Source organism: Bombina bombina, chromosome 2 (genome assembly GCF_027579735.1).
Source record: "Bombina bombina isolate aBomBom1 chromosome 2, aBomBom1.pri, whole genome shotgun sequence".
NCBI classification, from domain to species: Eukaryota; Metazoa; Chordata; class Amphibia; order Anura; family Bombinatoridae; genus Bombina; species Bombina bombina.
In genome coordinates this window covers 999,606,262-999,624,098 of record NC_069500.1, presented here as the reverse complement: position 1 = coordinate 999,624,098, position 17,837 = coordinate 999,606,262, and the positions used below count along the sequence as shown (strand labels likewise).

General features: G+C 35.8%; 2 protein-coding genes across 2 annotated transcripts in view; both read left to right on the top strand.

The window, feature by feature from the left end:
* The window catches only part of RRH (retinal pigment epithelium-derived rhodopsin homolog), a 51,637-nt gene extending 50,000 nt beyond the window's left edge, over nt 1–1,637 (top strand). The window contains exon 7 of the mRNA XM_053700187.1: nt 1,532–1,637. Coding sequence (XP_053556162.1) covers nt 1,532–1,637 — 106 coding nt within the window. The remainder of the gene's footprint in view (nt 1–1,531) is intronic.
* A 13,581-nt stretch (nt 1,638–15,218) lies between these two features.
* The window catches only part of LRIT3 (leucine rich repeat, Ig-like and transmembrane domains 3), a 74,923-nt gene continuing 72,304 nt past the window's right edge, over nt 15,219–17,837 (top strand). The window contains exons 1-2 of the mRNA XM_053700806.1: nt 15,219–15,334; nt 15,810–16,282. Of these exons, the coding sequence (XP_053556781.1) occupies nt 15,219–15,334; nt 15,810–16,282 (589 nt within the window). The remainder of the gene's footprint in view (nt 15,335–15,809; nt 16,283–17,837) is intronic.

Here is a 17,837-nt window from a genome sequence, read left to right as displayed (position 1 = left end):
TATGTGTGCATGTGCACATGTGTGCGTGTGTGTATGTGTGCATGTGCACATATGTGCGTGTGTGTATGTGTGCATGTGTGTATGTGTGCATGTGTATGTGTGCATGTGCACATGTTTCTGCGTGTGTATGTGTGCATGTGCGAGTGTGCGTGTGTGTGTGCATGTGCACATGTGTGCGTGTGTGTATGTGTGCATGTGCACATGTGTGCGTGTGTGTATGTGTGCATGTGCACATGTGTGCGTGTGTGTGTGTGCATGTGCACATGTGTGCGTGTGTGTGTGCATGTGCACATGTCTGCGTGTATGTGTGCATGTGCACATGTGTGCGTGTGTGTGTGCATGTGCACATGTCTGCGTGTGTGTATGTGTGCATGTGCACATGTGTGCGTGTGTGCATGTGTGCATGTGCACATGTGTGTGTATGTGTGCATGTGCACATGTGTGCGTGTGTGTATGCATGTATTTAAAATAGTATAGCACACAACTAAATAAAAAACGTCATTACTTGAGTGTATTTTGTGTGCACCATCGGCTTAGCGCTCAATTAATATCTAACAAAATTTTTTCCTGCGCATCTAAATAGAAGTTTATTATGTAAGGGACCCAACATGCAGATGTTAGTGAGCCCTAGACTATTGTTCGAACAATAAAAATGACTTCTGACTTGTAATATTAGCACAGAAATAGATGTGCTATTGACTGAGCTTGAGTAATATAAATGAACTAATATTCTTGTGCTCCACTTGTAATATGTCAGTTATTCATTTTTAATCTTATCCATGTTCATTATGTTTCTAATTTAATTGGATTATATTTAGGTCTATGCAGTATATATTACATTGCATAGTATACAGCATATTTATCATGCATATATGAACCAACTGTCTTCTGTAAAAATCTTTATTGGTATAAATTGCTTTGTACAGATTTGCTTTGTACAGAAGTTTTCCATCTATCAATACAGCAAAATAAATATGTATCTATTTATATTAATTGTCATTTATGTTATACATAAGGAGGCCTATTTAACAACGCTCTTGCGGACCTGATCCGACAGTGCGGATCAGGTCCGCAAGACCTCGCTGAATGCGGAGAGCAATACGCTCTCCGTATTCAGCATTGCACCAGCAGCAATCCCACCCCCTGCAGACTCGCGGCCAATGGGCCGCCAGCAGGGAGATGTCAATCAACCCGATCGTACTCAATCGGGTTGAATTGTGACGATTCCTGTCAGCCTCATCAGAGCAGGCGAAAAGGGTTATGGAGCAGCGGTCTTTAGACCGTTGCTTCATAATTGCTGTTTCTGGCGAGTCTGAAGACTCACCAGAAACACGGGCCCTCAAGTTCCATACAGAGCTTGATAAATGGGCCTCACTGTCTATAGTGAGTATGAATACAGAAACACACCCACTCACATGCACGCACACAATGCAACAAAAAGATACAAATTGTACTCACACGTGAGGTTACCATTTTGACAAATTGTTTGTATTCCAGTAGCATGTGCATACTGCTGTATTTCTACTTGTAGGTTCAGAAGAGCAATCATCTCCATGCTGCAGTGCAAGTCAAGGCAGGAAATGTCTCTAGGCAACCAGTTCCCAATGAGTGTCTCCCAAAGCACCCTGACATCATAGGATGTTCCGACTGCGCCTGTTTCTTATGTTTACTGGGCTATATCAGTTATAAAAAGTAATATTTATTTGCTAACTATTAATGGCTCCGATTGCAACTATTATTTGTTTGTTATGCAAGAACATTATGTGAAGCTCAGGTTAGTATTGGTTCCTTTTCTATGTCATTTCAATTCTACCAAAATCATGCATACAAAATGTTAGGGTAATCCCATTAAAGACAAAACAACTATAAGGTACAGGAACAATACATTCAAGTGTTTTTTTGAAGGGTTTTCAAACTTTAATGGAAGAGGCAAAATATTAAGAACCCTATTTATCAACAGGCAGACAAAAAAGGTTCCCAGCTAGGAAGCCTGCCCCCTGCTTTTTTGTGCGACCAATTGCATTGGAGCAAGGTTTTCCAATCACCTCAAGCAATTAAGTCTCTTCTTAAAGGGACAGTCTACACAATAATGTTGTTTAAAAAGATAGATAATCCCTTCATCACCTGTTACCCAGTTTTGCATAACCAACATGGTTATAATAATGCACTTTTTACCTCTGTGATTACCTTGTATCTAAGCCTCTGCAGACTATCCCTTATCTCAGTTCTTTTGACAGACTTGCATTATATCCAAACAGTGCTGACTCAGAAATAACTCCACGGGAGTGAGCAAAATGTTAACTATATGTCACACATGAACTAGTGCTGTCTAGATGTGAAAAACTGTAAAAATGCACTGAGATAAGAGGCGGCCTTCGAGGGCCTAGAAATTAGCATATGAGTTTACCTAGGTTTAGCTTTCAACAAAGAATACCAATATAAAAAAAGCAAATTTGATGATAATAGTAAGTTGGATGGTTTAAAATTGCATGATACAAACAATACTGACGCACTCAAGTGCTGTTATAAAAACAAAAAGCTTTATTCCAAAATGCTTAAAAATGTAAATAAACACACAGAGGTAACAGACATATACATCGTACGTGTTTCTCACCAATAGCCGGCGCTTTCTCATATACACGTAATATGTATATGTCTTTGTTACCTCTGTGTGTATATTTACATTTTTAAGCATTTTGGAATAAAGCTTTTTGGCTTTTATAACAGCACTTAAATGTGGCAGTATTCCTTGTATAGTGTCTCTTCAGCACTGAGAGATTGCTGCTTTTGGTGGCACCCGGCCTGAGTGTACCTTGAATTGGGGTCTATTTTCACGTATGGGACCTGCAGCCATAGATACTTTTCTCTGGTTTGATGTTTAAAATGACAAGCCCTATCTGATTCATGAAACTTTAATTGTGACCTAACTGTCCCTTTAACTTAAGGTAAGCAGTGCTCCCAAGCAGCCCTCCCTTGCTTGATAAATGGAACCCATATTGTTAATACAAAAGTAAAAATACAAAAGTAAATTAATTCAATATTGAAGGTTAAAAATAACGTTTTTAAGGTAACTAATAGTATATGAATTAATGGTGTGCACAGTTAACAATTTTATACCACTTTAAGAAAATGTATGAATAAACATTTGTAACAACTATAGTCATAGATTTATTTTGTGATTATTGCATAAGTTTCATAACGGAAATTTGTGGTATATATTCAACTTTTTTTTATAAACAGTACTATATATTGTAATAAATGTATGTGCTGAGCATGCTGACATTTTTTTAAAGGGTCAGTAAACTAAACATGCGAAAATCAGCATAGAAAGTACAGTTACAAGGCACATAGAAAATGCAGTAACAACTTTTTTTTATTTGTAATATGAACCTTATTTTTGTAGCTTTCTTCATTAGTTTATTGGATTAGCTACCGTTGCCTGGACCTCCCATGAGTGAGAGGCTTGGTTTAAAGGAACATAAAGCCCAGAATTTTTCTTTTATGATTCAGATAGAACATACGATTTTAAACAACTTTCCAATTTACTTCTTTTATCAAATTGTCTTTGTTTTCTTGTTTTCCTTTGTTGAAAAGCAGGAAGGCAAGTTCAGGAGCGTGCACGTGCCTGCAGAACTGTATGGCAGAAGTTTTGCAACAATGTTATACATTAGCAAGAGCACTAGATGGCAACACTATTTCCTGTCATGTAGTGCTCGCGAAATGTGCATAATACCTATCTAGATGTCTCTTTAACAAAGAATAACATGAGAACATCGCACATTTATTAATAGGAGTAAATTGGAATATTTTTAAAAATCGTATTCTCTATCTGAATCATGAACAAAATATTTGGGTTTCATGTAATTTCAACTGTGTGAGTGCCATTTGAGAAGAGCCAATCACAGAGCATATTTATATAAGGCAAACGTGCAAGTCTGCATGTGCACTTGTTCTGTAGTATGTACTGCTGCAGCCGTGCTTGAGAGTAATTTAAAGCTACAGTTATTGTGCCCTCCCATGGGTTGGTATCCTTATTGGATGCCAAGCCACTGAAAAACTGGTGGGACTGGGAAGCATGGTATATTGAAAAAATAAAATAAAATTGTATTAACCCTGATTGGCTGCAGCAGTTCAGTGTGCATCCTGTTAACCTACTTTTAATCTCACTATGAATTGAATATGATATGAATTAGGTTTTTGCTGTCCCTTTAACATTTTTTATGCAATAAAGGGTTTTCTGATGGACTGGAATGTCACTGTCAAATTCTTTCAATACAAAGAACTGGTCGCATTTACACAGTGCAGAGCCGCTGGAAAAGCACACAATAAATTTGTTTTTAATGGTTTTGGAATTTTTGGAATGGCTTTGTAATTGAAAACATTGTGAAAAATCATACAATACACTTCAAAGGGCTCTTCTAATGGACTGGAATATATATTAGTATAAGATATTATGGGCAAGATTTTAAATATTACTACCCAAAGAAGTCTGTTATGTGAGGGCTTTAGCACACTTCTAAAAATATTAGCGCAAAAATAGAATAGACTGCGCTTGAGTGATGTTAATGCACAATATTGCTAATATTTTTGTGATCCACTTATTATCTAGACCTTTATTATTTGCAATTCAATATATATAAAAGCATATATAGGGCCAGATTACAAGTGGTGTGCTATTTAGCGCTTTAGCTTAAGCGATAACACTGCCAGAAGGTTAGCGCACGTACACATTGGAACTAAAACTTTATCAAGTAGCAAAATCCAACGCGTACTAACTAAAGGACTCCGGATATGGTGACCTCGCTAAATTATTCTCCCCCTTCAATGGAGAGCACAGAAGAAAAAAACCTAACACTTATCGCTATTGCTAACTCGACAGGAGTTATTTAGGCCTAGATTTGGAGTTTTGTCGGTAACGACCCGCGTAGCTAACGCCGGCTTTTTTCTGGCCGCACCATAAAAATAACTCTGGTATTGAGAGTCCACATAAAGGCTGCGTTAGGCTCCAAAAAAGGAGCGTAGAGCATTTTTAACGCAGCTTCAACTCTCGATACCAGAGTTGCTTACGCAAGCGGCCAGCCTAAAAAACGTGCTCGTGCACGATTCTCCCATAGAAAACAATGGGGCTGTTTGAGCTGAAAAAAAACCTAACACCTGCAAAAAAGCCGCGTTCAGCTCCTAACGCAGCCCCATTGTTTGCTATGGGGAAACACTTCCTACGTCTGCACCTAACACCCTAACATGTACCCGAGACTAAACACCCCTAACCTTACACTTATTAACCCCTAATCTGCCGCCCCCGCTATCGCTGACCCCTGCATATTATTATTAACCCCTAATCTGCCGCTCCGTAAACCGCCGCTACTTACATTATCCCTATGTACCCCTAATCTGCTGCCCTAACATCGCCGACCCCTATATTATATTTATTAACCCCTAATCTGCCCCCCACAATGTCGCCTCCACCTGCCTACACTTATTAACCCCTAATCTGCCGAGCGGACCTGAGAGCTACTATAATAAAGTTATTAACCCCTAATCCGCCTCACTAACCCTATAATAAATAGTATTAACCCCTAATCTGCCCTCCCTAACATCGCCGACACCTAACTTCAATTATTAACCCCTAATCTGCCGACCGGAGCTCACCGCTATTCTAATAAATGTATTAACCCCTAAAGCTAAGTCTAACCCTAACACTAACACCCCCCTAAATTAAATATAATTTACATCTAACGAAATTAATTAACTCTCATTAAATAAATTATTCCTATTTAAAGCTAAATACTTACCTGTAAAATAAATCCTAATATAGCTACAATATAAATTATAATTACATTGTAGCTATTTTAGGATTAATATTTATTTTACAGGCAACTTTGTAATTATTTTAACCAGGTACAATAGCTATTAAATAGTTAAGAACTATTTAATAGTTACCTAGGTAAAATAATTACAAAATTACCTGTCAAATAAATCCTAACCTAAGTTACAATTAAACCTAACACTATACTATCATTAAATTAATTAAATAAAATACCTACAATTACCTACAATTAAATCTAACACTACACTATCAATTCATTAATTAAATACAATACCTACAAATAACTACAATGAAATAAACTAACTAAAGTACAAAAATTAAAAAGAACTAAGTTACAAAAAATAAAAAAATATCTACAAACATAAGAAAAATATTACAACAATTTTAAACTAATTACACCTACTCTAAGCCCCCTAATAAAACAACAAAGCCCCCCAAAATAAAAAATGCCCTACCCTATTCTAAATTACTAAAGTTAAAAGCTCTTTTACCTTACCAGCCCTGAACAGGGCCCTTTGCGGGGCATGCCCCAAGAAGTTCAGCTCTAACACTAAGCCCCTGAAGATCTTCCTACCTTGTCTTCACCATACCAGGTTCGAATTCCGATTGGCTGATAGGATTCTATCAGGCAATCGGAATTAAGGTAGGAATATTCTGATTGGCTGATGGAATCAGCCAATCAGATTGAGCTCGCATTCTATTGGCTGTTCCGGATCATGGACATCTTCAGCCCCCCGCTTGGGCTTGGATCAGGACATCGGAGGAGCTCTTCAGGACCGATCGGTGAACCTGGTATGGTGAAGACAAGGTAGGAAGATCTTCAGGGGCTTAGTGTTAGGTTTATTTAAGGGGGGGTTTGGGTTAGATTAGGGGTATGTGGGTGGTGGGTTGTAATGTTGGGCGGGGGGTATTGTATGTTTTTTTTTACAGGCAAAAGAGCTGAACTTCTTGGGGCATGCCCCGCAAAGGGCCCTGTTCAGGGCTGGTAAGGTAAAAGAGCTTTTAACTTTAGTAATTTAGAATAGGGTAGGGCATTTTTTATTTTGGGGGGCTTTGTTGTTTTATTAGGGGGCTTAGAGTAGGTGTAATTAGTTTAAAATTGTTGTAATATTTTTCTTATGTTTGTAGATATTTTTTTATTTTTTGTAACTTAGTTCTTTTTTATTTTTTGTACTTTAGTTAGTTTATTTCATTGTAGTTATTTGTAGGTATTGTATTTAATTAATGTATTTATAGTGTAGTGTTAGGTTTAATTGTAGGTAATTGTAAGTATTTTATTTAATTAATTTAATGATAGTATAGTGTTAGGTTTAATTGTAACTTAGGTTAGGATTTATTTGACAGGTAATTTTGTAATTATTTTAACTAGGTAACTATTAAATAGTTCTTAACTATTTAATAGCTATTGTACTTGGTTAAAATAATTACAAAGTTGCCTGTAAAATAAATATTAATCCTAAAATAGCTACAATGTAATTATAATTTATATTGTAGCTATATTAGGATTTATTTTACAGGTAAGTATTTAGCTTTAAATAGGAATAATTTATTTAATAAGAGTTAATTAATTTCGTTAGATGTAAATTATATTTAATTTAGGGGGGTGTTAGTGTTAGGGTTAGACTTAGCTTTAGGGGTTAATACATTTATTAGAATAGCGGTGAGCTCCGGTCGGCAGATTAGGGGTAAATAATTGAAGTTAGGTGTCGGCGATGTTAGGGAGGGCAGATTAGGGGTTAATACTATTTATTATAGGGTTAGTGAGGCGGATTAGGGGTTAATAACTTAATTATAGTAGCGCTCAGGTACGCTCGGCAGATTAGGGGTTAATAAGTGTGGGCAGGTGGAGGCGACGTTGTGAGGGGCAGATTAGGGGTTAATAAATATAATATAGGGGTCGGCGGTGTTAGGGGCAGCAGATTAGGGGTGCATAAGGATAACGTAGGTGGCGGTCGGCAGATTAGGGGTTAAAAAAATGTAATCAAGTGGCGGCAATGTGGGGGGACCTCGGTTTAGGGGTACATAGGTAGTTTATGGGTGTTAGTGTACTTTAGAGCACAGTAGTTAAGAGCTTTATAAACCGGCGTTAGCCCAGAAAGCTCTTAACTACTGACTTTTTTCCTGCGGCTGGAGTTTTGTCGTTAGAATTCTAACGCTCACTTCAGACACGACTCTAAATACCGGAGTTAGAAAGATCCCATTGAAAAGATAGGATATGCAATTTACGTAAGGGGATCTGCGGTATGGAAAAGTCGTGGCTGAAAAGTGAGCGTTAGACCCTATTTTGAGTGACTCCAAATACCGGAGGTAGCCTAAAACCAGCGTTAGGAGCCTCTAACGCTGGTTTTCACGGCTAACGCCAAACTCCAAATCTAGGCCTAATATTTCACATTCCAATGTTCTTCACATACAGCAAAATGTTATTTTTAAATAGATATTTCTATATATCTATTTATACTTATACCGATATATATATATATATATATATATATATATATATATATACAGGTAGCCCTCAGTTTACGCCGGGGTTAGGTTCCAGAAGGAATGGTTGTAAATCGAAACAATTGTAAATTGAAACCCAGTTTATAATGTAAGTCAATGGGAAGTGAGGGAGTTAGGTTCCAGGCCCCTCTCAAAATTGTCATAAGTAACACCTAATACATTATTTTTAAAGGGACATTAAACACTTTGAGATGGTAATATAAAATGATAAATTGTATATATAAAACAACTCTGCAATATACTTTCATTATTTATTTTGTCCCCTTTTCCTGTAATTTAATTCTGAAATTGTGAGCTTTTCAGTTCCTGTTGGAAATGGAAGTACAGAACACTGCTAAATCCAGCACAGCCATTGGCTGCACACTCTAGTGACCTATTTATAACTGACCCTAACTGGCCACAGCAGAGAAGGTAACACAAGTTATAACATGGCAGCTCCCAGTGTTTTATAGACACTAAAACTTTACACTTATTTTGTCACTTTTTAAACAACTAATGAATCTTTAAAACATACATCTACATGTTAGTCATGAACTAATCTTTTATTTGAATGCATCATTCTATCTAGCATTTATTTAGTGTTTAATGTCCCTTTAAAGCTTTGAAAGGAAGACTTTAAATGCTAAACAGCATTATAAACCTAATAAAAAAAGCACAAAACACAGAATATATAATTAAACTAAGTTAAATGAACAAAAACATTTGCTAAACAGCATTATAAACCTAATAAAATAATCACACAACACAGACTTCACTTGCATTTTTCTGCAAACAGTTCTTTCTATGCATTACAATCTGGACTGATTTATAGACAGGAAGATCTTGTTCCTTTGAAATCTGCTCGATAGCTCAGGTCTGGTTAAACTGATTAATTTCAGCTTGCTTTGCTTTGCTGCAACACAAGCGGACAGCTCCACCTACTGGCTATTTTAATAAATCCACTGCTTCTCAATGCTTTTCAATAGCAGTCACATGACATGGAAAAAAGGTTGTTATTCTGAAACAGTGTAAATTGAACCGTTGTAAAACGAGGGCCACCTGTATATATATATAGGTATAAATATATATTTTTTATTAACATTATCAGATATATATAGAAATATATATTTAAAAGTAAAAAGAACATTTTTCTCTATGTGAAGAACAGTGACATGTAAAATATGTGTAACGCTTCGGTTTGCGTGCTGTAGGTTTAACGTGGTGTCAGGTTAGTGCACAAGAAGAATTAGTTATCTTAAAAGGACATTGTACACTAGATTTTTCTATGCATAGATGTTTAATATATGGTCCATTTATATAGTCCATCTGGGAATGTTTTTGTAAAAATGTATAGTTTTAGTTATTTTTAAAAAACATTGTGCTGATTTTCAGACTCCTAACCAAGCCTCATAGTGCCAGATGTATACACGTGTTTACAGACTTCTGCAGGCTCCTGTATATATTATCTGTCTTTTATAATGCAGGTAAAGGGGGAGGTTCAAATGGAGGGAAGGGGGGAGGTGGGGAGTGTCTACTCTTTTTGTTTACCCAGCCCCTTTCAATACGTGTCTCAGACTACCTCATCAATAATGCTAAACTGGGAGCTTCTAGTAGTGTCTATTATAGTAGTATCTATAACATGCAGTTATAGGAAAATTGGTGTATACTGTCCCTTTAAGGTGCGTTAATAAATATAAAATATTGAAAAAATATGAATCATGATTATTTATAATTACTGTGAAAAATATCTATTATATATATATATATATATATATATATATATATATACTGTATATATACACATATACAGTCTATTGATTTTTTAGAATATTTAGTACATCTATAATAATTATTTACATTAATTTTTAATATTGTTTCAGTATTTTATATTTAATACTCATCCTTAATATAACTCATGTCAGGGTAGAGCATATGAAGAATTAGTGTACTCCTGCTGGGTTTTGCGCACATAAACCCGACAGGAGTACACTAATTCTATATTTATTTTACAATAACTATCGTTCGGCTAGATTATGAGTTTTGCGTTATGAGGGGTGCATAGCTAACTTGCAAGTTCTTGCACCGCTCACTTCCCTACAGTGCTAGTATTACAGGTTTACAAAAACCCGGCGTTAGCAGGCAAGAAGTGAGCGTAGAGCAAAATTGAGCTCCATACCGCACTCCAATACCAGCACTGCTGAAAGCTGCGGTGAGCTGGTTTTACATGCTCGTGCACGATTTCCCCATAGACATCAATGGGGAGAGCCGGCTGAAAAAAGTCTAACACCTGCAAAAAAGCAGCGTAAAGCTCAGTAACGCAGCCCCATTGATTCCTATGTGGAAACTAAATTTATGTTTACACCTAACACCCTAACATGAACCCAGAGTCTAAACACCCCTAATCTTACACTTATTAACCCCTAATTTGCCGCCCCCAACATCGTTGACACCTACATTATATTTATTAACCCCTAATCTGCCACTCCGGACATCGCCGTCACTATAATAAACATATTAACCCCTAAACCGCCGCACTCACACATCACAAACACTAGTTAAATATTATTAACCCCTAATCTGCTGCCCCTAACATCGCCGCCACCTACCTACATTAATTAACCCCTAATCTGCTGCCCCAACGTCGCCGCCACTATACTAAATGTATTAACCCCTAAACCTAAGTCTAACCCTAACACCCCCTAACTTAAATATAATTAAAATAAATCTAAATAAAACCTACTATCATTACATAAATAATTCCTATTTAAAACTAAATACTTACCTGTAAAATAAACCCTAAGCTAGCTACAATATAACTAATATTTACATTGTATCTAGCTTAGGGTTTATTTTTATTTTACAGGCAAGTTTGTATTTATTTTAACTAGGTAGAATAGTTAGTAAATAGTTATTAACACCTAACCTTACACTACAAATAAATACATTACCTAAATTAAATAAAATTACATAAATTACCCAAATTACAACCCCCCCCCCACCAAATTACACAAAATAAAAAAAGACATTATCAGATATTTAAACTAATTACACCTAATCTAATAGCCCTATCAAAATAAAAAAGTCCCCCCTTAACTAAACTACCAATTGCCCTTAAAAGGACCTTTTGCTGGGCATTGCCTCTTTTACCTGTAAAACAAAAATTAAAAAAAATAAAATCATAACTAAAAAAACCTAAGCTCCCCATTGCCCTGAAAAGGGCATTTAGATGGGCATTGTCCTTAAAAGGGCATTTAGCTCTTTTTCAAGTGCCCAAACCCTAATCTAAAAATAAAACCCACCCAATAAACCCTTAAAAGAACTTAACACTAACTCCCGAAGATCCACTTACAGTTTTGAAGACCGGACATCCATCCTCAACGAAGCCGGAAGAAGTCTTGATCCAAGCGGCAAGAAGTCCTCAACGAAGCCGGGAGAAGTCTTCATCCAAGCTGGCAGAAGTGGTCCTCCAGACGGGCAGAAGTCTTCATCCAGACGGCATCTTCTATCTTCATCCATCCGGCGCGGAGCAGATCCATCTTCAAGACATCCGGCGCGGAGCATCCTCTTCAATCGAAGTCTTCTTCCAGAATGAAGGTTCCTTTAAGTGACGTTATCCAAGATGGCGTCCCTTGAATTCCGATTTGCTGATAGAATTCTATCAGCCAATCGGAATTAAAGGTGAAATAAATCCTATTTGCTGATGCAATCAGCCAATAGGATTGAGCTTCAATCCTATTGGCTGATCCAATCAGCCAATAGGATTGAGCTCGCATTCTATTGGCTGATTGGAACAGCCAATAGAATGCAAGCTCAATCCTATTGGCTGATTGGATCAGCTTGGATAAAGACTTCTCCTGGCTTCGTTGATGACTTCTTGCCGATTGGATGAAGACTTGTCCCGGCTTCGTTGAGGATGGATGTCCGGTCTTCAAAACTGTAAGTGGATCTTCGGGGGTTAGTGTTAGTTTTTTTTAAGGGTTTATTGGGTGGATTTTATTTTTAGATTAGGGTTTGGGCACTTGAAAAAGAGCTAAATGCCCTTTTAAGGGCAATGCCCATCCAAATGCCCTTTTCAGGGCAATGAGGAGCTTAGGTTTTTTTAGTTAGGATTTTATTTGGGGGGTTGGTTGTGTGGGTGGTGGGTTTTACTGTTGGGGGGTTGTTGTATTTTTTTGTTACAGGAAAAAGAGCTGATTTCTTTTGGGCAATGCCCCGCAAAAGGCCCTTTTAAGGGCTATTGGTAGTTTAGTTTAGGCTAGGTTTTTTTTTATTATGGGGGACTTTTTTATTTTGATAGGGATATTAGATTAGGTGTAATTAGTTTAAATATCTGATAATGTCTATTTTAATTTTGTGTAATTTAGTGTTTTTTTTGTAATTTAGGTAATTTTATTTAATTTAGGTAATTTATTTAATTGTAGTGTAAGGTTAGGTGTTAGTGTAAGACAGGTTATTGTTTTATTTTACAGGTAAATTTTACTAACTATTCTACCTAGTTAAAATAAATACAAACTTGCCTGTAAAATAAAAATAAACCCTAAACTAGATACAGTGTAACTATTAGTTATATTGTAGCTATCTTAGGGTTTATTTTATAGGTAAGTATATAGTTTTAAATAGGAAAAATTTAGGTAATGATAGAAGGATTTATTTAGATTTATTTTAATTATATTTAAGTTAGGGGGTTTTAGAGTTAGGCTTAGACTTAGGTTTAGGGGTTAATAACTTTAGTATAGTGGTGGTGATGTTGGGGACAGCAGATTAGGGGTTAATAATATTTAACTAGTGTTTGCGAGGCGGGAGTGCAGCGGTTTAGGGGTTAATATGTTTATTCTAGTGGTGGGGATGTCTGGAGCGGCAGATTAGGGGTTAATAAATGTATTTTAGTGTTTGCAATGTGGGAGGGCCTCGGTTTAGGGGTTAATTGGTAGTTTATAGGTGTTAGTGTACTTTTTAGCACTTTAGTTATGAGTTTTATGCTACAGCTTTGTAGCGCAAAACTCATAACTACTGACTTTCAGTTTACGGTATGGATCTTGAAGTTTTAGGGTGTACCGCTCACTTTTTGGCCTCCCAGGCAGACTCGTAATACCGGTGCAAAGGAAGTCCCTTTGAAAAAGGACTTTTTGAAAGATGCGGTAATTACATTGCGTTAAGGCCAAAAAAGTGTGCGGTGCCCCTAAACCTGCAAGACTCGTAATACCAGCGGTAGTGAAAAAGCAGGGTTAACGCTTTTAGCCTTAACGCTGCTTTTTCACTCATAACGCAAAACTCGTAATCTAGCCGATTATTAATAATTACATAATGCACCTTCCTTAAGATAACTTATTCTTTATGTAAGCTAACCCAACACCACATATTTAATGTGTTGAGCTTGCTTACCATTAATAATAAGTAACCCAACAACACGTTAGACTTACAGTGCAATACCTGAAGCGAGTTACACATATTTTATATTCCAATGCTCGTCACATAAAAAAATGAATTATTTTTATTTTTAAATATTTATTTCTATATATATCTGATAATGTTAATATGAAATATATGTATCTATACCTATATCTATATGAGTGTATACAGGTATAGATATATACAGATATATATAGGCATATCAATTTAAAAATACAATGGACATTTCCCCCTATATAAAAAACATTGGAATGTTAAATATTGACAGTAAAAACACAGTAAAACACATTATTAAATATTATTATAGAATTATTATTTAGACACACACACACACACACATATATATATATATATATATATATATATATATATATATATATATATATACATACATACATATACACACACATATATATATATATATATATATAACTATTTAAAAAATAAAATAATAATCAGATAGTGTTTATATGAATGTATCAGTTTATTTTATTGTATTTATGTTGTGTTTGGTGCAACTTTTATCTTAGCCTTAACCCTTTATGCAAGGTCTGTTGAATCCGATTGCGCCCGAGTGAACGCGTTTACTTTCAACTTGTAACACATTTGCAATCTAATGCGAGCGATATATTTAGCACGCCACTTGTAACCTAGCTCATATTAAGTAACCCACCCCCCTAAAAAACCCCAGTTATATAAATATGGATAAAGAGAAAAGTAAACAATTACTTTAGGTTATGCAACATTCAAAAATGCAGAGAATTCTCTGTGCAAAAGTCCAAAAAAGTATCTAAATCCTGCTATATGGCTCCACCTACAGGTCAAAGTAGTCATAGTCACGGTCATTCAATATAATACATAGATAGTCATTTATCTAGTAATAAGGATATTGATACTGGTATGGATTTTTTTTTTATAGAATATGTAGATTTTAATGAGTGTATAAAGGTTTCTATAGTGCACATTATTGAGCCTTTAGTGATTTGAGCTCTTAAATGCCGTCTGAAAGAAGTAAAGCAACATGTCATCACTAGAACCTATATTGGTGGCAGTCATTTGAGAATGTGTTAACGTTTAAAGGAAATTTTTTCTCAAGAAAAACATTTATTACAAAAATACTTTTGTCAAATCTGAAATGCACTTCAATATTTATTTATATACTTTAAGGTAAAGAAGAAACATAAGAATGGTAAATTAATTCCATCCAGTAAGATCTTGTTACTGAGCAGTGTAGTAGGTATCTTCGAGCACAATGCTCTGCTCTACAATGCAGTTGCACATTTCCAGCAATCGACTGTAAACAAGACTGTGATCCCATGATCCTTTGAAGAATACATTTCAAGGTTAAGTAACTGCAGATCCAGTTAATCTCACATAATCTGCTCTTACTAAATGAGTCTGTGCCATTCTAATTTACTTCTACTCAACATGGTTCACAAATGCTGAACAATGAAGGCTTTAAAAACATGTTTGACTAAATTATAAATGTGTAGAAGCCATGTGTCTGCTTCTTTATCTTTATATTGCAGTCCTAATTTTTGGTAGGATAGAAAGCTTTTGTCCTTCGCAATGTACCTGTATATTCCATGGAAGAAGTGATGGCTCAGGAACAAGGTATGTACCTCATATATTATATATTCATCCAATATGGACCGATACAAATACATGTATGTAAATACGTATTCATCTATTCTTATAATTGTTAAATCGTATAATATTGTAATACAAAGGTAAACAACTTCATGCATTTTTTTCTCATAATTTAATATGTAAATAGTTTCATGTTTGTTCATCACATTTGATAGTTAGAGATAATCTACATGCAACCAAATGACAACCACTTATATAAACTATCTATTCTTTCTTTCTTTCCATAATAATTAATATTGTATTTTATAGTTAGCATGTTTGTTGCAAATGTATTTTTAACTTGTTTTTTTAAAAAAAATATTTGTCTTTCTCTGTCTGTCTGTCTGTCTGTCTATCTATCTATCTATCTATCTATCTATCTATCTATCTATCTATCTATCTATCTATCTATAAAATTAGCATTAATTTATTTCTACCATATTCTATTCTTGTATGTTAGGTCAGTTCTCTGCAATGATCCTGATATGTTTGACATTCCTGTTAATGTTCCTGTTGACACTGTGAAGCTTAGAGTTGAAAAGACTGTTACACGAAGAATTCCAACTGAAGCATTTTATTACCTGGTTGACCTAAGGTACCTTTGGGTGACCTACAACAGTATCTCCAGTATTGACTCAAGTAGCTTTTATAATCTGAAGCGACTTCATGAGCTTCGCTTGTCTGGAAACCTGATATCTGTTTTCCCATGGGAGTCCTTGCTGGAGATGCCTAATCTACGAACTCTGGACCTATATAACAACAAGATATCAAATATTCCAGCTGATGCTGCTCGGTACTTGAAGAATATCACCTATCTTGATATATCTAGCAACAAATTGACTACTTTACCATCAGATCTGTTGGACATCTGGCCTCCATTAGCTGAATCGCCAAAAAAAAATACTGATGAAATATCACAAAGGATTATATTGGGTAAGTTAAAGGGACAGTCTAGTCAAAGTTAAGCTTTCATGATTCAGATAAGGCATGTCATTTTAAACAACTTTCCAATTTACTTTTATCATCAAATTAATTTCTAAGTCCTTAAAGGCCGCCTCTTATTTCAGTGCATTTTGACAGTTTTTACAAGCTAGACAGCGCTAGTTCATGTGAACCATATAAATAACATTGTTACTCATTTGAAGTTCAGACTAAGGGGTCGATTTAACAAGCAGCGGATGCTGCATCGACGCCCCATTGTTTCGCGTCCATCAGCGGTCGTAAGATCGCTGCTCCTTAACTTCTCCGCCACCTACTGACAGCATCTGATCGGGATGATTGACGGCCCCTGCTAGCGGCCGATTGACTGCGTATGAGCAGGTGGCAGCATTGCACAAGCATTTCACTAGAAATGCTTGCGTAATGTTAAATGCCGACAGCGTATGCTGTCGGCATTTAGCGAGGTCGAGCAGACATGATACAGTGAATCATATCCGCTCAACCTATGATAAATCTACCCCTAAGTGCTTATATCCAGCGCTGCGGAATCTGTTGGCACTCTACAAATACCTGATACTATTGCATTATCTGTTTTTCAATTTATTTATATTATCAAATTTGCTTTGTTCACTTGGTATCCTCTGGTTAAGAGAAACCTGTATAGGCTGATAGGAGTTTGGAGTGTGGACTTGTCTTTATCATTCTATGGCAGCAGTGTTTGCAACTACATATAACTGCTATAAACATTGTTGCAAATGCTGCTGCTAGTTTGTTAAACCCACATGTAGGATTACAATTTTAACAAAGAATACCAAGAGAACTGAGCAAAATTGTTAAAAGATGTAAATTGAAAAGATAATTTCATGCTCTATTCAAACTATTTAAATTTAATTGCAAAAGGAAGCATGGGCAAGAGAGACCATTAGAGAATACACAATTAGTACTTATGTAGACACGAAATGTGTATATACATTATAGAAAGATAGAGTACCAAATGGTAAGGGGGGTTCGCTAGAATAATTAAAACATAACTTTTATTAAGTACGCAATAAAACAGGAGATAAAATAAAGGGATGTGCAATTAAAAACAATAGCTGCCTAGGATGTGATATAAGAAATTTCTTATATCTTAGTAAGTGCCTGAATGTAACGGCTTAAGGTTGTAATGCTATTGAGGTCTTAGCAGTAAAACCTGCAATATATGATAGAACTCTGCAAACCTAAAATAGCTTGGTTGCCCTTTGTTATGGGGACCAATATCAGTAGTTGGTTTGCAAGATTAGTGTTCAACATATATATAAATTGCAAATTTAGACTGTATATCCAATATTATCTGAGTATTACCTAGAATCTCATGTTAGCATGGAGTGCTATTAGTTGAGTGAAGCACGTTGGTGCATAAAGCACAGAAACCATTAACTTAAAAGTCAGTGTGATTGGTGCATACTTGGGTATCCATGTTTAACAATTCTGGACATCCCCGTGTGAAACGTTATATCTTGTCCAGTCAAGATAGTTAAGCATGTGACAGCTTATAACGTACAAGGTA